This window comes from Dendronephthya gigantea, unplaced genomic scaffold (assembly GCF_004324835.1).
Source record: "Dendronephthya gigantea isolate DGI-Jeju-01 unplaced genomic scaffold, DenGig_1.0 000036F, whole genome shotgun sequence".
Taxonomy (NCBI): Eukaryota; Metazoa; Cnidaria; class Anthozoa; order Malacalcyonacea; family Nephtheidae; genus Dendronephthya; species Dendronephthya gigantea.
The window spans coordinates 88,146-111,363 of record NW_021163046.1 but is presented as its reverse complement, the minus strand read 5'-3'; the positions used below and the strand labels follow the sequence as shown (position 1 = coordinate 111,363).

Sequence of the window (23,218 nt, the reverse complement as noted above, 5' to 3'; positions counted from 1 at the left end):
AACGTAATCACCCGCTTTCGGCAAACATTTGAGAGCATTAACCAAGGTGTGTCAGTGTTGTGAATAGCGCGCTCATGTCGGTTTAACTTATCTAAATGGATCATCATATCATAAATCTTTAGACTTCACTCAATCAGTTTTCAACTTTGATTGCTAGTTAGACTCACGGGTAGAATTGGCAAGCTACTCAGTCGAGAAACTAAGAATTAGCATACTTTGCGGTTGGTTTTTATTCGCTTAATCGTTTGCGCATGGGCACTTAAAAACAGCTGCGTAGACAAAACAGCTTCAGTCCACTCGTTTTTTTGATATCACATCCCTGGATCACTGAAGAATGTTTTGATATCTTGTGTCTTAAGTGCTAGCAAAGGTATTTCGTTTCTTTGTTTACCTTCGGAAGCAAAATAGCCAAATTGATATTGACGATAATAAAAAAAGCACACCGGATGGATTGCATCCACTAGATTATAAACTTTATAAGATCAATAGCACTTAGGATAAGTGCTCCTCAAGGAATTGTGCACGAGTTCTAGATTTTGATATGATGATGTCAAATACGATACAACCGATACTGCTCCACTTATATTGATACATTATAGCGCGAACCAGGGCATAACAATGAAATTCAACACTGTACAGTTCAACTACAAAGAAATTCCTCTCTCTAAGCGCTCAACCTAAACACACAGGTTCACATTGATTTCAGTACAGCCTGGTAAAAGCTAGCTCTAACGCGTCTTAATTCGTTGCACCTCGTAATTAATCGTAAGGCGTCACTTCCAGTATGATTTTATTTGGTTTTTGTAGATATTATTACAAAGAATTACGATCTAAAAGTTGAATTGTGTGTTAGACAAGAAACACACTACTATTGTGTACAGTACAAGTATTCATCTTGACTTGTCAGGCCTGCGGCCCAGTTACCGAGATTTAACGAAGCGTAAGATGGACTTTGAGGTATTGGAAAGAGTCTTTTTGAAACAAAACATCACATGCTATTGTTAGGATGATCACACGACTGTCAGAGTCGTGTTATTTACTCATTTCAATACCTCAAAGTCCATTTTAAGCTTTGTGAAATCTCGGTAACCGGGCTCGCATGGACAGCCACAAAATGGAATGAATATAAATCTCATGAGAGTTTTAATGTTGTCAAATATCATCTTATCTTGCGATAGTTTAAAAGGCGGGGACCTCGAAATCTACATGTGAAAATCCTACATAATCGATGTTGATCCTAGATCGTGAACTTTAGAACCAGGTTTGTGAGGACAAGCAGAGCCTGATTGATATGGAATATGACTTTCACTTAACACTAGTAACCCGCGGAATGAAGAGTGAAGACCGTTCGTTTTTTAAACTGAACAAAATGGAACCATCTCATCTCTTCCTGTCCTGGCTTTGCGAGAACTCTTCTTCACTGCAGACAAATCCCACCCTGCTAACAATGCATTGATGTACACGGGCAGTTGATCATGCTACATGAGGTCGTAGGAATTTCAGTTTGCATGTGATGTGTGCTAGCCAGGCGATGAAAACTAAACGCATCTCGTCTCTTTCCTTCATCGTGGTACAGCACCTTCACGGCGACCGTCTTAGCTGTGATCGGTGGACAGCTCACCGCGGCGACCAGCTGACGGCGTTTTGTTTTGTACCTTCGATTCTGAAACCAAATTTTCACTTGATTCTCGGTGAGTTTCAACATGGCCGCCAGACCAGCACGCTCAGGCCCAGAGAGGTACTTCTGTTGGCTAAACCGTCGCTCCAACTCGAAAACCTGCCCGTGAGAAAACGCGGCGCGGGATCTTTTCTTGCGCAATTTCGGTCTCGCCGGTGAACTCGGGTTGTTGACGTTTTTCGCTGGCTCTGTTTTGTCGCGATGGCTTGAAATACCTGTAACAGGAATATTTATGATAGATGTGTTTTTCTTTCGTTATCTTCTCATCAAAAACGATTTCTGTTTTGACAAATGGGGTTATAATCTTCACGAAACAGGTGGGATATTTGCAGCGCCATGTTAGTGCAATGTGCAATCTTGATTTTACCAAACTTATAGCCAATTAATTCATCAATATTTCAACCAATATTCAAGCGAATTTTGAGGGTTATTTAAATGATCTACAAGGGCTATAGCACTAACCGCTCGCATTACCAAACCATAATTATTTATACGCAAGTCTGTCCACTTTCTAGAAGCATCTGCAACGATTATCAACCTTATTTTAAAATTTTCGTAAATTCTAGCGGTTTTAAAGGGTCTTAATTTCGAGTGGAATTATACACACTTCAAATTCAAGCCAGGAGCAGTTGATGGAAAAATGAATCAACTATAGGTCCTCCAACAGGAATCGAACCTACGCTTTTGCGATGCCGGTGCAATGCTTTTGCTTATTTTCAAATTCTAGTAAACCTTTTCTAAATAGGCGAGACTTTCAGTGAAAATATCTGCCTTTCACGAGCTTGCAGGTTTAACTTTAGCGAACGCACTATTCTGCAGACTTATATAATAGATACATCGGTTGAATTCCTGAAATTAAATTTTTCTAGCCCTCTCAATGTGGTTTAAAAATCGATTAATTCGGGTTGGTAATTCTACCGAGAACTCGCCACGTTACTGGCAGATTTTAGTGGTCACTTTCGTACAATGAGTTTATCTTGCAATAACATATACTGCAGTTCCCTTATTCAGAAAAATAACTTATCGTAGTGTGTTCTTTTAAAAAAACGTACTCATTTTCTTCATGGCTTTTTATGTGCATGGTCTTCTATATAGATTGGAATCAAGAAAACCAGTGTCAAACTTCGCATGTTATCTGACCTGTCATCCGAAACACCTGCTTCGTGTCAGGTATGTTATTTCAACGATCAGTTAGCAAACAATTCCAACATTAACAATACCCGCGGTGATAATATCTTAGAGATAATTTAAAGGTGATCATATTTAAGCTTTGCCGAGCAAGGAAATCTCAAGAATTCTCGCTTAAATGTCACTCGAAGCAGGTTTTCACGTAAAAAATAATTATCCTCAGGGCTTGATCAAACTGGGGAATATCTGTGTGGGAGCTCTTGACTAGGATCTAGTCACTTCCACACAGAAGAAACTCGGTCAGGCCGAGTTTAAGGTTGTTTCTGTGAGTGACAAACAGCCATGCGAGGATACTCATAAAGGGCTGAATAATGACTGTATTGATTGGCTTTTGGTTAAATCAGAACCAATTTGCTTGTCAAAATTAGTCGAATGAATGTTGCGCAAGCTTTGACATTCTGCAAAATCATATATGAGATGAGCTGAAAGCTTTTCTTGTGGAATTCAGGGAACGGAAATTTCGTTCAAATATTTTGCTTCGGCAGCAAAAAACTATATTGCTGCTTTAGAAGTGATTTGATTCGAATCAGTTTGCGCAAATAGCTGAGCTTATGCTTCGATATATACAGCGATATGAAATGATTTAAGCTTACCAAATCGAATCAAATTTCTTATCTTCGTTTTTCACGATGGAGGTTCTCCTTAATCTTAGAGGGTCTTATAAGGGCGTGTTTGCTCTGATCAACCTAAGTACATCGATCAGAGAACCTGCTGGAGCCCACTGCGTTAATCCAAATTGTTGAAAAGTGGCATTTTCTATATAATCTTCTAAAGTGGAGTTAGGCTTTAAAAGCCGGTTAGCAATGATTGCGCTGCAAATCTTGTGGATATAACTCTATAAGATAATTCCGATTTAATCTTAATTCTGGTTTCCTTGAGACCGTCAAAACGTTTCTATACATCATCAATACAGCGTTTTGCGCAGGGTTCATGTTTGAATGACAATTGTTAGACTAGCTTAGGGGGAAATCTCCTCAAGCAACATGGCGGCTGTGTGAAAACAAAACTATATGCCTGAAAATTCGTGTCGAAATAACGCTTGTTTGTCCAAGAAAGTTCCTCATACGAGATGAAATCAAAGGCATATCGTATCTGTTCGTAACTGTTTAATGAAATGCACAATTTGTGTTAGGATAAGCTTGGTATAATGTAAGTGACACATACTTCATGACGAGATAAATATGCTATCATTACTTACACCCCAAAGGCTGTTTTTCCAAGGCAAATAAACTTGAAGCGAACAAGACAGGTAGTGCACTTGCCTATATATCTTTACCGATATCATGTTTTCTTAAATGGTTGTCGAATTGAACGAGAATTCTGTTCGCCTAAGTATTCTTATCGCGGCTTTCATTAATAGCAGAATATCCTTTTAATGCGACCAAATTTTAATAAATATATACATCCGATAAATACATGCATTACTATACTGGAAAGCTATTCAGATATTCCGGATCTCAGTTGAAGATAACAGGACCGACAAAAAGTAGATCACTGTGCGATATTATTCTTGATATCTCAGTGAAAGAGAAGCAGTGTTTATATGAAGGAAGTAGGCCATTCAGTCGCAGGAAGTGTCAAAACTGTTCACAGCACAAACAACGGCAGTTTAACATTAGGAAATCAAATTTCTAAGTGTTATATTAATCGAAGTCGAGCTATATTTAACTTCTCGTTTATCGAACTCAAGGTGTATGTAACATGCGCAGGCAAACACACAAAGTATAGGCTTCTTTATACTTTAAAAGTCTAAATCATATAGCCACAACGATAAAGAGCGAATGGAAATACATGTTTTCATTAAGAGATCATACTTATTACTTTTGCTGGCATGATTCCTATCTATTTCCTTCTTTTTATCAGAATTTAGAGATTTAGATCCTTACAATGTAAGACTTACAGAGTTATCTGTTAAGAAGCTGGTGTATACTGACGCGCTAAGTTCTGGTTTACAGAATCATTTGCAGAATATCATATTTTCAATTCGTTTTATAACTCTTTTGAGCCATAATGTTGTGACTAGTTAGTGTTATAACTTGATTACAAAGCTATTTCAGCAAAGAAATAAACTTGAATTCGCTTGGTTATATGGATTGAGTGCTATATATATTAAACTGACTATGGTATTCGTGGAAACACTGAAATGTATATTTCTGTATGATGTGTTGCGATGCGCAATCACTCAGTTAGACTTGCTCTCAAATGTTTGGTTTATCATTTGAACTACAGACTTGTATCTCCTACGATGTAAAAGCAGTAAAGTAAATTCTTTGGTTTGTATGGGTGAAGCAATAAACATATATTGCCAGAAGTCCAAAAGAGCTCGCAGTTTTAAGGCAAAATTGTCATTTAACTTAGATACAATACAATTGTATACAGAAAGCGTGTCCAGGCTGTATCTTGTACAATACAGTACACAATGTTAGGTCTTTCATGCACGAAAGAAACTTCTAAACTGTAATATAAATCCGGGTACTTAATGTGAAATATTATATGAGATCTAGATGTTTCTCTTATATAACTAATTCAAGGATATATTGTGATATGTAAGAATTACATCATAACGTATACTACGGTACTTATTACTAGCATTCTGCATTGCATGCGCATTTAAATCTATTTGTCAAGATCTACCGTTTCATGATTGCTTCAATGAAAACTAAATATCGCGCTCCTTCAAACGACTGATGATTACAACCACATCACTAGTTTATCATCCCGATATGCGCTTTTAATGCAAATGAGCCTTATAGTCTGATAATATTATAAACTGCTGCGATATTTTATGTTTACTTGCATGAGATCACTAAGCTAGTTCACTCTTAAACGAATCTTACTCCCGGTTGAAAATTAAAGCCCAATACATGCAAATTTATCCTTCGTAGATCTGTTTCTTATACTAAATGAAATAGTCGTTCTTTTTTCCTGCTTCAAAGAGGCTTGATAAATGCCCTATCTGACCGCAAATACCAGAATAAAAGCTCCCAGCCTTATACGGCCCATTGTATATACGCTTCTCTTCAACAAAGTGTATATATTTACTAATCATTAGATAATCGACTGTCGACTTATGCTTGCCCATACAACCATATTGACAATGGAAAGCAAATTTCATAAGAAATGCACTTTCGCATGAGATAAGTATAGGAAGATAACGAGCACGCAATTACTCAATACGATAAGAAAAAATTGTTCAGCAAAGGAATACAATCATGTTATTCCATGCATGTGAACTCATGAATTAAGCTATATCAAAACAAACTTGTACACAAAGGATTAAAGTGAGCATTCAACGTTCGTACAGTAATGCTAAAGATGATTGTTTAATGCTTATGTCGTATATTTACCAAATCTCTGGTTATTGAGAAGTCGAATACGTCATTTGTTTGCGAAATATTTGGGAATATATTCCACAAAATCAAAGCTCTATACTTACCAGTGTGAACGTGTCGCTCTAGTCCAACTCTCGTAGGCTTCTCTTCAGATTTCGACTCGCATATACTTTTCCGTTCTCTGTTATCCTCTTGCAGTACGCTGCTCTGATCGAGTCCAATGCGGGAATGAGGCAACGTGAACAATCTCGTCGAGTCCTGATCGCTTCCGCCACGGGACTTGAAGGAAATCCTTCCGATGATAAGCGATCTTTACAAATCGTTGTTTCTGAAGTTTTCTGAACTTCGCTGGATGCTAGGATGTCTTTAATGAAGAATGACGTAACCCCTTGGTTTTGTTGACGTGCTTGTGCGCTTTGCGAGATCATCGATGAAGCAGTTTGTGACTGGCGCTATTTTGATAAAGTTGCTGTAAGATTTGATCAGGGTTCTGATGAAAGGACATGCGTTTGAACTGTTGAACACCGCACCGGTTCGATGTAGTGAATGTCTGATTTCCTCAGTCATTTGGGGCACTGACATTGTTGCGTCTTTGTAGGAGCTTAATGGGCTATCATGCTTGGCGCTTATTGGCTAGGCTCATTGGTGAACACTTAACGAGTGTCGTTGATTGAGATTCGTGTCGATTGGCTGCCAAAAGCGCACTCACTGGGTCCTTAATGACAGCTTGGTGCGCGCGCGCTGACACTTCGCAATTAATCGCGAGGCAGGTATTCAATAAGAGATTGCGCGGAGCTGATATAAATACTTATCATTAGGGCAAGTGCTTTGATAGAGTATCATTGCCGGATGCTCACTTTGTTTACATATCTAATGATGTTTTTGTTGCCAGCTGAAGGCACAACGAATGCTGAAGATTACATGACGCTTGTATTGATTAAAGGAGAGACCTTGCATGCTTTTGAGATTGTTGGGGAGAAGTTCGTTTAGCGACGCAGATAGTAGCATAAATATATTGAAGATATACCGCTGTCTGAAGCTCAGAACTGAGAGCTCAGCTATTTCAATGCATGTTTTTATTAAAATGAAACCCAGTGGTAGCGATAAACGACCGTATAGAGTCAGCGAAGTCAAAATATACCATGTACATGCAATATAACTCATTACTAACGGCGTTTGGAGTGATTTAGAAATCATTTTTAAATGCTTCTTCACATATATGATGAACGATAAATGCCTGGCCGAAATGGACGCGAATTTTGGGAAGCTAAAACAAATCGCTTATTCACAATTAGATTTTTTCCGATTAATCAGGTATGAACAGGACTTACTGGCAAAATGGCAGTATAGACCATGGAGACACCTGTCGCCCCTTCTAGGTTCTAAGCTGTCAAAAGAATTGTCTAAAGCGTTTGAAAGGGTGTCAGTTCATTGCTCCTGAGGTCAGCGAGATTATCATAGCGAAGATTATTAAACGAAGAACGTTAATGTTTGGACTGAAGGGCCCTTTCATGCTCACTCAAAACATTTTGAAACTATTAACATTTTGAAAAATTTAATGACAATACAAGATCACTCAATATGACATTAAAAATGCAATAAAAGTATTATAATTATATATAAGCTGACCTCTTACATTGGTTACATCATTAATTTTTACTCGTGCAAAAAAGGTAAAAAACGTTTTTCTATAACAAGATGAGCATAAATGTATTCAAATTATAATAGTTTATGGAAGTAACGGTGTCTGCGATATGTTGAAACATTTCTCTTTTTTAAGTTCTGTGATTCCTGTCAATCTTTTTTTCAAAACTGAAAAACACAACTCGGATTGAATTTCATGTTTTTTTGGTCAATGATTATTTAATTTGCCATCACATTATTTTAATAGTTTGTTATCAACGAAGTCAAAGGTTATTGGACATAATTTTGTTCGAAGATTTTTACTTTTGAACGAATAAAAGTTTTCAGCTCAAGCTGCCGAACAATTCAATCAGGATATGTAAAAAATGAATCGTTATTTTTCGCTTTCAAACGAGTGTTTTCATATGCTTCATAAAAAAATTGTGAAATGAAGATATTTTGAGAATGACATTTTCCCGTAGTCATTCATCCAGTCAGATCATCAACAATTATGGGCCAAGTCTTGGGTCACATAATTTGACACCTTTTTGACAGCGGAATCAACATTCTTCAAAGGTTCACAATTCACAAATTTATAATCCTCGTTTGTATCATTCACATCATATTGTACAACATGGTCGACTTTTTCTTCACCTTCTTTGATCGCATGATTCTTTCTTTCTTTCTTCCAAATTTACGATTTGGTTTCTATGATGATGTTCCAAGGTGTCAATTTCCACTGAAGGCATTACAAGTTAATTTAAATCAACATTCTGTCGTTTGGGATAAATCTTATTTGTCTTTGGTAATGTCATCATCACATGTACAATATTTTTGCCTCATTCATATTTTCTTCCGATTCTTTTCTTAATCTCAATCTCGCAGTTACATTGTCGATCTTCACGAATAACGCACTCCAAAATAGAATTTCAGTCCTCGATAACCAAGTGTCAATGTTCGTTTATAGCTTTAGAAAAATGTAATCATGCATCACTTTACTTCGATGCTTCATCATGGAACGTCGTCACGCAATTCTCCTTGTTAAAACACTACATAGTCGAAGTTGAGTTGGAGTTTTGTTTGTTATTTTCGAGCTAGCATGGACCGTCAAGATCTTTTGTCGATTTAGCTCAGTTAAGATCACTCAACGGACGACGAAGGATGGTTTTTATAGCCTGGTTCCACACTCGTTATTCTTCTGATTGGACAAACGATCTGCAAAATGTCTCTCGGAATATTTTCATTTCTAAGGTACCAACGGTGCAAGGTACCACTGGATCTCATGTGTGACACATACGAAGTAATATAATTCATTTCTCGACAGTTTTTTGGTAAGAAATATTTGAAATTTGATGAAATTAGATTTTTTCATTCTGAGAAATAGTTAGATGAAGTAACTAATATGATGGCGAATTGAAAATGGCTGATTAATAGCTGATTTTAAAATCTAAACTGACGATTTTCAACACACCGCGTCACACCGGATGTTTTATTCTCTTACATGCGGATTAATAGCTCTCGGTTGTAAATGTTTTAGTTGCACTTGAGTTCATTCAATCATGACTATAGCTAGAATTAGTAATTTAAATCTCTGAAGTTCGACTAAAAATGCCTAAGTGACTATATATTAGAATTTCTTAGTAAAAAATCTACAGATTTTTCTTTCTCGCCGTTTGCTCTTCACCAGAATCACTTGTTCACAATTGCTCTGTGCCGGAACCAACTTCGAGAAAAGATAAGGTTGGTTGATCTGACCAAAGTCTTGATATGTGGTAATGTTGAAGTGTCTGTTCAACTTAGTGCGTTGTGCGTATGTGATATGCATGTGATTATAGTGATATTAGAATGTTGTCAAAATGTTGCGTAAATTAAGGTTGTAATTATACTACATGAAATGATTGATAATAATCGCACATTATCAGAACGCTGTGTATAAATTAAGTCGTTGATTAGGATATTTGATAGGATATTTGTGCATGTAGGTAAATCCAGAATATGATGTTTAGAATTTGTAGTCAACATTTATTACTATATTTTATGCTCTTTCGTTAGTTTTCTAATACGAAAGATTTTTTCAACCAGTGTTTCACACTCTTCTAGAAATCACTAAATCCAAAAGGTCAGTTTTCGTGTTTTACTGTTGGCAATTAAAATAGCAATAAAAACTTCGTCGCATATCCTTTTGACTTCGCTTTCGAAAAGCGAGGTGCTCCTTGTTCTATATAAACAGTCGTTTTCAATTGATTCCATTAGCTTTATCCTTAGAAACATATCTTGATTTCTTAGGTAAGGTTTGTAGGCTTGAAACTTACATTCCTCCGCAAGTTGAATGAGGACACGCGCATGAAATTGACTTTGGAACCTGCCTTCCTTCAACATTCGCTCACTACTACTTGCCCCATGGTGCTGTTTAGCGCTGATTCAATAGAAATTCCAAGTGTTTGAACGAACGATATAGCAGCCAATATTACCTTAGGAATGCTTTCGTAAACATTTAAAAAATACTGTTCCAACTGTGGCCACAGGTTTCTTTCAAGGTCACCTCTAATGCGCCGTTCGTAATGATTTCTTCGTAATCTTCGTAATTGATTCAAAATTTTTCCAAACCTCGAGCACTTTAATTTATTTTTGCGCTTCAATTGTATTTTATTGTGTTTCCTCTCCATTGTTCAAGAATTGCCTTGTACTCGTCCGTTTCAAAAATTCATTCACTTTCTTCTTTCATTCTCATATTTAGTTCCTCTCGCGATGAGCATCTCATTAAATCTACTTCAATATTCGTTGGTAGTTCGTTCATTCCTATGAACATCAAGTTCACGGATTTATTGAAATATTTCCGGTCCAGTGACCCAAAAGCTCTGACTCTGACCCAAAATGTTTCAAACTATTGTTTCAAACTATTCAAGTGTCTATATCATGGTTGCAGATTTTGAATATATCAAATGTTTGATGGATTAGCCTTTAAAGTTACTGGACATGACGTCAAATTGGAAATTTCGTGCAACTGAAACAGAAGAAAACTGATTTTCATTCCTGATTTTACGTCATGTCCGGTAACTTTTAAGGCTAATAAATCCATCAAGACAAAAGTTTTCATATGACAAAATGTATTGCAAAGTTTTTTAAAATACCTTAAACCTTTTATGTATTTGAAATCCGCAATGGGCACTTCAACATGGCTTCCCAGAGGTTGTACACTTTATTTCGGAACTGGGAAAAAGAATTTTTTTCAGAAATATCTTTCGAATACATCGATGCAATGACGTTTTCCTTCATCTTTTGAACCGCTCTTCCATATTTAGGGTTGACTGGGGCCATTAGTGGATTTCCCATCCAAAGACTTGGTATACAGAACACGTCTTTCTCTACATCAAACGAAATGATATCATCGAATGTACGATATTCTTGTTCACAATTCTCCTGCAAAGCAGCAAGCCTCGTCATTTGGTCGAGATCTTTTTTGAGGTTGAATCTGGAGGCATGTTTATCTTTTTCATCTGGATCGGTAACATTTTGATCGACAATTTTGCAAGACATCTTTCTCTCTTCAACAAGATTCATCTTCAAGAATGCATGGACGGCTATTTCTAAAAATCTCTTCATTTCGTTGTAATTTTCACCAAAATTAATGACAATCATGACATCGGAAACACCAGTGGCAAAAGTAGCTAACTGGTTGTCGTGTTCTCGTAACTGAGGATCTGCGGATCCTTTAAGACCTTCAGTATCGATGACCAAAACATAATCAAACCCTGAACCCGACTTAATTGAATCACTGACAGGAAGAAGACTAGCAAAAGCTCCGCGAGTACACCTCCCAGCACTGACTGGAAGTTCTAAACCAAACATAGTGTTTAACATTGTCGACTTACCTAAACTTTGCCTTCCTAAAACAGAAATTACAAATATTTTGGCGTTTTTTGTTTTCTGCTCTAGTTTAGTAAACACAGCTTTAAACCACTCCAGTGGAATGTAAAAGGAATCACCATCCAGTATCTCAAGAGGTTGTCCTGAAAGCAACATGTCTGCTGCAGCACCTGCATAGTCGTATTCGCTTTCTTGAATCTGGTAAAGCTGAGCAAGTTCTCTGATGATGTGTTCTAAACCAAACGAGCATTCAGCGAACGAACTGGATTTTTGGTGCGTCTTTTCTTCATAGTCTTCTCGCAATTTGGTCATCATCTGCAGAGACATTTTATCCAAACAATGTTTCAAACTATTCACAGTGTAATTTCGCTCAATTTCATTCATCGTTGCAAGACTATTCAGGCTATTAAGAATTCTTTTATCAAGTTTCTCGAGGGTTTCCTTTTGGGCTATCTTTTCCTTTGCAATATCTTCATAAATTTTATCCATATCTTCTCTGATGTTTCCACTTTTGGATTTGCTGCTTAGAAATTTTGGACAGTATCTTTCACGTTCCAACTCCGCCAATACTGGAATGTGATTTTGCAATTTCAGAAGGTTTTTTGGATTTCCTATTTCCAGATTTAACCAGCTGCCAAAATTGGTTTCAAACACCAGACGTAAATGATGTGAAACACCGTCAAGGTAAATAACATTTTCACTGGAACGACTCTCCTGTAAATGAGTATCGGCTTTTCCAGGTGGGGCATCAAGGCGAGGAAGTTCTTTCACAAGAGTCTTTTCGAGGTAGATATCATCTTCTCTTCCAGAAGTATTGTATTCCTTTGTATCAGCTGAATGAATTACATTTACTCGAGCATCGTTTTCACTTAGACGATACACAAGCTCCACAAGAGGCGATGCTTCCTTTCTATTTACATTTTTCTGAATATAATCTCGTACACTGCGAAGAAATTGACAATCGTTTAACCATTTAGCTCTCGTTATGAAAGACAACGTTTCATTTCCACTTTTTGAATCTTCGAAATACTCCTTTACATGTGCTTGTTGTATCTTTTCGTTAAAAACGAGGATGGCTTTTCCACTACAACGATTGATGGAAAGTATTGCTTCTTCTAAAATTTTCTTTGGAATGGTTTCGTCTTTTTTTTCTCCATATTCAGAAGGCAATAAGATAAATAATATGGACGATATTGCTGAGAGTACATCAAGCTGCTTTTTAAAATATCTCGCGTCTCCCCGAAGATTCGCAAAACAAATTGCATTTTGTAAAGTTTGTTTTTCACTTCCTCCAGGAAGAAACCAGCTCAGCTCAACCAATCCATCGACAACTTTCCTCTTAAAGTGGCCACCTCTCATCTCTTTGTGGAAGAAGAATTCATGGTAATAGCCTCCGTCACTCATAACTTCGTTAATCAAGGATGATTTTGACATGGTTGGTTTGCCGATACGGATGAAAGAAACAACTGGAAATGGATGTTCTGTTGCAAACACTTGTTTTATTCTGGTTCCTTCCATCCAAAATTTGGTGACACTTTCTAGTGCCGATAGCAAAATTGTGACATTCTGCGAAGGTGCTGCGGGGTCTGGCAAGAGGAATGGAACACTGAGTTGACACGCAGATAATTTATTGACAAGATAGCGTCGTAAATAACTGTCAGAGCAATGAAATAAACCGAGTATCGCATCCATTGGATTAACTGCTTGCTCATCTTCATCTTCACTTTCATTTGAGTCATAATTACTTTCAGTCGTAAAAAGTAATGGTTTTAATTCAAATTCACGTACGTGGTAATCACCTATCATTAACATTTTAAAAATGTAATTAGGTATTTGATCTTCGGACGTTAATTCTTTATCGGTTAGTGTATGTTTATCGACTGTTCGTGCATCGTTTAAAGTGTACTTCGTTGTAGGTGTTTGCGGATGTTTATCACGTGTTGTTGCTATATGAAGTGTGGTGTCTAATGTTGTTATTGCTTCTGATTGTTCTGGTTCATCAACCCCCCTTCTCGTAACTAAGTATGGATGCTTTTCAAGGCCACCGGGAGTGTTTATGGCTTTTGCTAAGAAAACAGAATACAACACAATTTTTTGTTTTAATATAAATAATTTGCAAACAAAGTGTATAAACATTTTTGCTGCATAAAATGAAATGCGCTCAAAATGCGACGTAAACTGAAAACATGTATTGCAGAACTTTTCAATGCATAGCATATTTATCTCACACAATACCTTTCTCTGGATCATCGCTCGTTTTTCTTGAGTCGAAAACATCTGATGAATCTTTGGAAGTTTCAGTTTCCCCAGATTTAAAAATAGTTGCGCTGCTGTCATGTTGATTTTTATTGTCTATCTGCTCAATTTTCCTGTAGAATAGCAACGTAGTTGGAAGGAAGTTAAAATTTGCCAAATTATCTTCGCGTATAGCCTTTTTCCTGCATGTTAAAACATAAGTAGTTCTTGAACAACTCAAGAACACATATTTATGGATATTTCTCACTTTACCTTCTAATGGCCTTTGCTCTTTCTTCTACCTCTTCAATGTTTTCAATTTCAACCACTAAACCCTCAGTTTCAATTCCAATATTTGAAAATTCCTTTTTTAAGCGTTCTTTGGTTTTTCCAGTTCTAAAATCTTCTAAAACCTGGAGAAATCTTTCGTCAGTAAAACATCGCAGCAAGACGTGAAGACATCCTGGTTGAATGTCCTCCACGTCTGAATCTTCGTTTTCGCCGCCAAGCCCATTATTGACAGCCTGTTTGTATTGCAGTTCTAGTTCACGTGACTTATACTTGTAATATGCATATATTCCGCCCAAGGTCACTACAGTTCCTGCCACTATTGCAACGATACTAGTTGTCTTGTCGGTGCTGATATTGAACTTGAAACGACCGCCATTACCAGCAGAAAAAGTTGCATGTACTGCTTCCTGCAATGCAGCCTTTCCAACATCAGATGCTGATTCTGCCATCAGGAAACTTATCCTGAATTTATGTATAAATAAAATATCAACTTTAATTGTTAATACCGGACCACAGCCATATCATATTGATTTTAGGGGACTGGACCCTAGTCGCCAGGGGAATATTGACAACTTGGATATTGTAAGCATTAGGCCCTTGCACACGCAATCAAGACAGCGTTTATTCTACATTTTTTCAAGCAAGTGTTCAGTTACCATAACAGTAACATAACGTATTAACATAGTTTATATTGTAGGTTACTGACTTTATACGGAAGAATACGTAAGCAGTTTACATATAACTGGCTTTATTTCAAGAATCAAAACTGATATGTCACAGAAAACGCAGTACATGAAAAATATGTTTTACGTTCTTTACAATGACAGAAATTTAAATGCCCTTACAGCTGATCAGTTAAAACATGCCCTGCGATCGAGTTTCATTTCACCCGATCAACGCACAATAATGTTACCCGCCCAAAACAATGTCAAATTGATAAACTTATGAATTATAAAACTGCTTTCTAGCTATCTTGTTTCGATCAAACATTTTTTATACAAATTACACCCACCTTTAGAAGTTTCTGCTTTGGAAAGGAAGCTCGATAATCTGCAGGAAATATAAAAGGTAATTGTAAACTTGCATGCAACTAGAATGCGGGGGAGAGAATGTTCTGCATGACTTGAAAACTGCACGATTTTGTATGTAACAAATATTTCTGAAGCTTAACTATAGGTCGTAATACTTTACTATTAGTATTTCGGTTTAGTCGAAATGTAGAAATTACTTTTTCTATTGTTCTATATTCAAAGTTAATTTTATATTTTATCAAAATACTTAGTGATTTCCGTAACTACCATACTGTATCATTCGCCTGTATTTTAAAAGCTGACTCACACTCATACAAACTAATTAAGTGAAATATCTCAAATCCCGTCTTAACGATTCCATGGCGGTCTTTCTAGTCGAATAAAGAGCTTGCTTCTCAGTGTTTTGCTTTAAATCTTTCCATTGATTAAAAAACGATCTTCTCATGCATTGGTTAACAATAACAGAATTTATACGTCGCACTCAATATGAATACGAGTAATCTTTTTAAATGTGCAGGCGTTAGTCTCATCATAGCGGCAACAGCACGGTACATAAAATGTAGATACCAAGTCATGCATTTAGACATCTGACAATTGAACAGTTGTTAGCTGTTACTTACGTTTGTAGCATATACGAATACTCCAATTTATACGTCAAAGTCGATATTTTATTGCAAGGAAGGAAATTCATAGAACTCGTTAGACTTTACCAGAAGTGTCCAACATAATATCATGTCAGTAAAAAGAACACATCTCAGTCGAAAGGATGAATTATGATGTTGTTGTGGATCGTTTTTATTTACTTTAAAGTTTAACAGTGATTTGAATTATTTTAAAAGCGAATATGTGATCCATGACTTCGTTCATTGTTAAAAGTGAAAGTTGTTCTCTCTGCCAATGGCAGGCCAGTTTCCAGCAGAGGTCTCATAGTGTTTGTTATTTCAGGCATTTTCCTGTGTTTTGTTAATTATCGCCTATGTCTCAATTACTATAGCACATGACTGTTATTGACAAATGAATTCGGGGTGTATATTTCGAAGAGAACACACATATAATTCTGCTTGTAGATTTAGAATTAAACATTACTTCATTTCCCAGCAATAAATATGTAGAAATTATGACAAGGCAATACTGGAGCGATAAATTATGCTCATTTAAGATAATTACCTACCTCCAGAGTTTCCCGGGAGGAGTAATAGCGATAACTGAGTTCGATTTTATCTTACGAGTGACGACTCATGAGACACTTCTGTGAGAAAATCATTTATCCTCTTTCCGAAAGCTATAGTCGTATGTTCTGGGTGCCCTGTGTACCCCCAGAAAATTTTCACAGGTGGGGCTGGGTTTGGATAATCTCTCCCTAACACGCCAATCGTAGCCTAACACGCCAATCGGATAATCTCTGCCTAACACGCCAATCGTAGCTGTGCCGTTGCCATTGATCAGCGGTAAATGATACGGTAGCAACAAAGGCGTTATGTATGTCTTTTCACCTGGGGAAATTGTTCGCGCGAAGTGATTGGAAAACAAAGTTCGGCAATGCGAATGGTTCTCGAATGATAAGTCGTTGAAAAAAGCTCTAGCTATTCCTGGATTTGTTTGAATGCATAGCTTAGGTCAGGAGTCAAGAAATTTCAAACATTTTGAAAGCATCTTTAATTACAAGACAAGATTATACATATATCATTGACAGTGCAGCTGGAGTAATTATATAGTCCATATATATTCGTGCATTGGTTACATTAATACTGATTTTCTTAAACTGTTCAATACTGATGCAAGAAACGATATTAAAAAGACATTTCTAAGAAAGTTAATCAATACTAATATGCAATAATAGTATCGCAATATGTTCAGTCCAGGAATGGTTTCGCAATATGTTGAAAATTCACGTTTTTTTAGCATTTTCCTTTCAATTTTTCCTTTACCTTTAAGACGCTTCGTTTTGATTTTGCAGTAAAACTTCAGAATATAGAACTTGGAAAATTTAAATTCTATTCTTCTATCAAAGTTGTCATTGAAATTTGCTATCAAATTGCTCTGTGATTTTGTTAGAAAAATGTCTCCAAATCAGAAATCTCTTTAAAAAGAAAATATTCGGAAAATGATATACTTTCCACATCGTTTATCTCAATCACACGATCAACAAATGTGGACGAAGTGGCCACCCATTTTTGCCAGTGCTGCAACGTTTGGACATGCGTTGAATGAAAATTCTTCATAGGTTTGGAATTTTTGTATTCTCGATCATATATTTGAGGTTAAAGATGACGTATTTTCTTTGCTTGTATTGTTAATATTTTTCCGTCGCGTTCCAGGTTTTCCCAAGAAAGTGTTTCTCATTTCATATGGTAGTTTTTTTGTAATCATGTCCGTCCCACTGTCCAGTAATGAAAGCTGCCTTCGTGCATAATTGAAATAATTTGATTTTGAAGGACCGATATTTGCCGTATCATTCAAAATGTATAATATAGTAATCCTTGGTCATCTCAAATCTCACAGCCACGCTGATGATGTCCATGGAATCAACTTCCAAGATACAATTTCAGTGATTCAATCAACAATTACTTCAGCTTAAGTGTCAAAGTTCGTTGTTTATAACATCAGAAGATGCATTATGGTGTTCCTCCGTCGATCCTTTATGAAGATTTGTGGTAACACAATGTTAACTTTTTCTTTCTGTCTAAAATCTTTTGACAATACAGTTCTACTTGAATTAAGGTTTCATCCCGTCCGTTTTACTTTTAACTGTAGGATTTTTTGAGGATGAGCCAAGCGGTGGACTTGACAAAAATGGATGAGAAAACGTGATCCACATTAAATTTTGTTGATTGTTCTGATTGCCCGAGAATAATGTGTCTAGCGATCATTTTCAGAATATTCTTAACATTAATTAACGTGACTCTGAATTTCGTAATATTTTCAAACGAACACTGAATAATAGCGATTCACAGTGACTTTGAGAGCAAATTCAATGGTATACAAATCGTTGATAATTTACTGAAAAAAGTTGGAAAATATCAGCCGTTAAATTTCAACATACCACGTCATTCTAGATGAATTATTTTTTCTACTGTATGATTCTTAACGTTAAAAATTCTCGCGGCATTTCCAGTTGCATTTGGCAGTAATAATTTATTCTCCCACGCGCCCAATCTTTATTTTGGCCAATCGAAATAAATCGTGGTCGCATGTGACATATTTGTGGCCATCTTATTAGCGTTCAGCGGCTCATTCAACTTCCAGCTTTTGTGTGCTTCACATCAACTGCGGGCGAGGTCTGTTTTTTTCTACACAGCACGCCTTACGAACGTTAACAATAGTGCGTGTAATAATAGTGCATTTTATTATGCGTACCCAAGTATTTGTGCATGAATCTACGCTTTCTAAGCGTACTCGATCGAAGCTAAACAACACTGCACGCATATTCTCTGTATTCGATTAAAACTGAACGAATGTACGCATATTCTGTCTTCTAGATCAAAGCTGAACGAAACTGCACGCACGCATACGTCTCGTTCAAAACTAAAACGAATGTACGCATATATAATTATTCTGTGCACTCTATCGAAGCTAACGGATCTGCACGCATACTCGATCAAAACTAAACGAATGTATTATATGCATATATATTTTGTGTCTCGATCAACGCTATTAAAACGACACCGCACGCATATTCCGTACTACCACCTACTACCAACTACAGAATATCGGTATATACTGCTTGAACGCATGCATAATGTCCGATGTACGTAACATGTCGGTGTTGTATCATAAAAATATCGGTTAGCAGTACTTTTGGCTGGAGAGTACTCGTGAATGACACATTATCAATAAGCAGAGTAAAATATTAAAATTATAGCTAACGAGACTGGGTTTTGCATAGTAGTAAAACATTCGTGAGTGATAATCTAAAAAGATGTAATTCAAATGCTACAAATTTATAAACAGAAACTCAGATAGGACGTAATGAAAGTTATTGTACGATTACAAAATCGTTCCGTGTGATCGTCTGCGATATGAAACGTAAAGCAACTATAAATAAGCCATTGAAATGCGCAAGTTCTACTAAGGCAGCAAGTTTGCCATGTAGACACAAGCAGGTACTTACCTTCTTTTCTACGAATTCCCTCGTTAAACTATACCAGACGAACAACGGAGGAAAACCTTGGCAACTCGTAACTCGCCGACGAATGTAACTAGCTGCCCCTGCTTCGCGTCTGTTTTTGTTTTCTGAGAAGACGTACGGTCACGTGATTTCCAATGAACAGCTGTATTCATGACGTGGCAGTTTTCTGGTTATTGTGGTATCCGATTTCTTGCTCTAGCACATATATTGATATAACTCATTGTGTTCTCATTGTCATTGAGATTATCAAAGAATTGGAATTCCCTGACCATCGATTTTGTTATGGTCAATCGGAGTTTAATTTCAGAAATGAAAAAAACTTTCGAGGACTTGAGGTTGGTCTGTTAAACCAGATAAAGGAACGCGCATCTCAACTTTCTTAATTAAATTGGTAAACTAATACTTGAATCAATATTTAAATGAATTATGTGCAGCTGCGAACGGATTTAATTGCTATGGTTACAGCATATAACTTAAGCATGCTGACGCTGTTGCCGTTTACTTCCCTATGGTTTCCATCTGGAGTTGGCCACTCAACGCTAAACCTATCACATTCCTTGAATTTAATTGTTCAAGTCTTTAATAACTTTAAATCTGAGTCTGGAAGAAGCTTGAATGTCAGTCACATTAGACTAATATTAAAATAAACGAGATCTGCATAAATCGTACTACTGAAGACATCTATAGATGATATAGGTAGCATGAGGGTTCGCCTGTATAAATATCGCCAGTTTCTGAGAAATATTTCGCCGAATTCCTCTCACTCCAGGTCTATAAATAATATACAATCTTAGCCACATCCTTGTCATCTCTCCACTTGCCATTCAATGTATATAACCGCGGAACTCGAAACTCCGGCTTTGACAGCTGGTATAGTTTGCTTTAGGTATTGCAGAATACATGCAAGCAAAAAAAACACAAACACATTTTGAAAAAAAAAACTTTTGATTACTACAATACAAGTTGGTATATAACATTATTGTGATATGTAAGACTTACATGTATTGTGATATGTAAGACTTACATCATAACGTATACTACGGTACTTATTACTAGCATTCTGCATTGCATGCGCATTTAAATCTATTTGTCAAGATCTACCGTTTCACGATTGCCTCAATAAAAACTAAATATCGCGCTCCTTCAAACGACTGATGATTATAACTACCCGACTAGTTTATCGTCCCGAAATGCGCTTTTAATGCAAATGAGCCTTAGTCTGATAATTTTATAAACTGCTACAGTATTATGTTTACTTGCATGGGTTCACTAAGCTAGTTCACTCTTAAACGACTCTTACTCCCAGCTCAAAATTAAAGCCCAATACAAATTTATCCTTCGTGGATCTGTTTTTTATACTAAATGAAATAGTCGTTCTTTTTTCCTGCTTCAAAGAGGCTTGATAAATGCGCTATCTGACCGCAAATACCAGAATAAAAGCTCCCAGCCTTACACGGCCCATTGTATATACGCTTCTCTTCAACAAAATAATCGACTGTTGACTTATGCTTGCCCATACAACCATATTGACAATGGAAAGCAAATTTCATAAGAAATGCACTTTCGCATGAGATAAGTACAGGAAGATAACGAGCACGCAATTACTCAATACGATAAGAAAAAATTGTTCAGCAAAGGAATACAATCATGTTATTCCATGCATGTGAACTCATGAAGCTATATCAGAACAAACTTGTACACAAAGGATTAAAGAGAACATTTAACGTTCGTACAGTAAATGCTAAAGATGATTGTTTAATGCTTATGTCGTATATTTACCAAATCTCTGGCTATTGAGAGATCGAATACGTCATTTGTTTGCGAAATATTTGGGAATATATTCAACCAAATCAAAGCTCTATACTTACCAGTGTAAACGTGTTGCTCTAGTCCAACTCTCGTAGGCTTCTCTTCAGATTTCGACTCACATATACTTTTCCGTTCTCTGTTATCCTCTTGCAGTACACTGTTCTGATCGACTCCAATGCGGGGATGAGGCAACGTGAATAATCTCGTCGAGTCCTGATCGCCTTCCGCCACAGGACTTGAAGGAAATCCCTCTGATGATAAGCGATCTTTACAAATCGTTGTTTCTGAAGTTTTCTGTACCTCGCTGGATGCTAGGATGTCTTTAATGAAGAATGACGTAACCCCTGGGTTTTGTTGACGTGCTTGTGCGCTTTGCGAGATCATCGATAAAGCAGTTTGTGACTGGTGCTGTTTTGATAAAGTTGCTGTAAGATTTGATCAGGGTTCTGATGAAAGGACATGCGTTTGAACACCGCACCGGTTCGATGTAGTGAATGTCTGATTTCCTCAGTCATTTGGGGCACTGACATTGTTGCGTCTTTGTAGGAGCTTAATGGGCTATCATGCTTTGCGCTTATTGGCCACGCTCATTGGTGAACACTTAACGAGTGTCGTTGATTGAGATTCGTGTCGATTGGCTGCCAAAAGCGCACTCACTGGGTCCTTAATGACAGCTTGGTGCGCGCGCGCTGACACTTCGCAATTAATCGCGAGGCAGGTATTCAATAAGAGATTGCGCGGAGCTGATATAAATACTTATCATTAGGGCAAGTGCTTTGATAGAGTATCATTGCCGGATGCTCACTTTGTTTACATATCTAATGATGTTTTTGTTGCCAGCTGAAGGCACAACGAATGCTGAAGATTACATGACGCTTGTATTGATAAAGGAGAGATTTTGCTTCTAAGATTGTTGGGAAGAAGTTCGTTTAGTGATGCAGATAATAGCATAAATATATTGAAGGTATACCGCTCTCTGAAGTTCAGAACTGTGAGCTCAGCTATTTCAATGCATGTTTTTATTAAAGGGAAGTGCAGTTGTGGTAGCGATAAACGACTTTATAGAGTCGGGGAAGTGAAAAATATACCATGCATGTACATGCAATATAACTCATTACTATAACGGCGTTTGGAGAGATTTAGAAATCATTTTTGAATGCTTCTTCACATATATGATGAACGATAAATGCCTGGCCGAAATGGACGCGAATTTTGCGAAGCTAAAACGAATCGATTATTCACGATTAGATTTTTCCGATTAATCAGGTATGAACAGGACTTACTGGCAAAATCGCAGTATAGACCATGGCGACACCTGTCGCCCCTTCTAGGTTCTAAGCCGTCAAAAGAATTGTCTAAAGCGTTTGAAAGGGTGTCAGTTCATTGCTCCTGAGGTCAGCGAGATTATTATAGCGAAGATTATTAAAACGAAGAACGTTAATGTTTGGACTGAAGGACCCTTTCATGCACACTCAAAATATTTTGAAACTATAAACTTTTTGAAAAATTTAATGACAATACAAGATCACTCAATATGACATCAAAAATGCAATAAAAGTATTATAATTATATATATAAGCTGACTTCTTACATTGGTTACTTCATTAATTGTTACTCGTGCAAAAAAGGTAAAAAACATTTTTCTATAACAAAATGAACATAAATATATCAAATTATAATGGTTTATAGAAGTAACAGTGTCTGCGATATGTTGAAACGTTTCTCTTTTGTAAATTCTGTGATTCCTGTCAATCTTTTTTTTCAAAACTGCAAAACACAACTCGGATTGAATTTCATGTTTTTTTGCTCAATGATTATTGAATTTGCCATCACATTATTTTAATAGTTTTTTATCTACGAAGTCAAAGGTTATTGAACATAATTTTGTTCGAAGATTTTTACTTTTGAACGAATAAAAGTTTTCAGCTCAAGCTGCCGAACAATTAAATCAGGATATGCAAGAAATGAATAGTAAATTTTCGTTCTCAAACGAAGGTTTTCAATGCTTCATAATAAAAAGATCTTTGAAATGAAG

General features: G+C 36.7%; 3 protein-coding genes across 4 annotated transcripts in view; 1 reads left to right on the top strand and 2 right to left on the bottom strand.

Moving 5' to 3' along the window:
- The window catches only part of LOC114525872 (protein SERAC1-like), a 34,135-nt gene extending 31,293 nt beyond the window's left edge, over positions 1 to 2,842 (top strand). The window contains exon 19 of the transcript XR_003687273.1: positions 2,774 to 2,842. The gene's annotated coding sequence lies outside the window, so the exon portion shown is untranslated. The remainder of the gene's footprint in view (positions 1 to 2,773) is intronic.
- Positions 962 to 21,966, bottom strand: LOC114525873 (homeobox protein zampogna-like). Its single transcript, XM_028547334.1, has 2 exons — positions 21,243 to 21,966; positions 962 to 1,893 (listed from the first exon to the last, which is right to left on the bottom strand). The coding sequence occupies exons 1-2, from the start codon at positions 21,565 to 21,567 to the stop codon at positions 1,442 to 1,444; spliced, it is 777 nt and encodes a 258-aa protein (XP_028403135.1). The 5' UTR covers positions 21,568 to 21,966; the 3' UTR covers positions 962 to 1,441.
- Positions 8,107 to 19,527, bottom strand: LOC114525870 (interferon-induced very large GTPase 1-like). Of its 2 annotated transcripts, none has more exons than XM_028547331.1 (5): positions 19,357 to 19,527; positions 15,227 to 15,264; positions 14,197 to 14,676; positions 13,924 to 14,057; positions 8,107 to 13,754 (listed from the first exon to the last, which is right to left on the bottom strand). In XM_028547331.1, exons 3-5 carry the CDS (start codon positions 14,661 to 14,663, stop codon positions 10,963 to 10,965), a joined length of 3,393 nt encoding a protein of 1,130 aa, XP_028403132.1. In that variant the 5' UTR covers positions 14,664 to 14,676; positions 15,227 to 15,264; positions 19,357 to 19,527; the 3' UTR covers positions 8,107 to 10,962. The 2 variants fall into 2 exon arrangements, with proteins under 2 accessions (XP_028403132.1, XP_028403133.1); XM_028547332.1 differs by lacking the exon at positions 19,357 to 19,527 and adding an exon at positions 15,866 to 15,955.
- Positions 21,967 to 23,218: the final 1,252 nt, after the last annotated feature.

Bases quoted from the DNA above. Each gene is read 5' to 3' on its own strand.
- LOC114525870 (XM_028547331.1), bottom strand. From the start codon at position 14,663: ATGGCAGAATCAGCATCTGATGTTGGAAAGGCTGCATTGCAGGAAGCA. The intron at 14,058-14,196 runs GTAAAGTGAGAA...GCTATTCTACAG, and splicing joins AGAGCAAAGGCCATTAGAAG to GAAAATTGAGCAGATAGACA. The intron at 13,755-13,923 runs GTATTGTGTGAG...CTGTTTTCTTAG, and splicing joins GAGCGATGATCCAGAGAAAG to CAAAAGCCATAAACACTCCC.
- LOC114525873 (XM_028547334.1), bottom strand. From the start codon at position 21,567: ATGATCTCGCAAAGCGCACAAGCACGTCAACAAAACCCAGGGGTTACG. The intron at 1,894-21,242 runs GTAAGTATAGAG...TTCCTGTTACAG, and splicing joins AGAGCAACACGTTTACACTG to GTATTTCAAGCCATCGCGAC.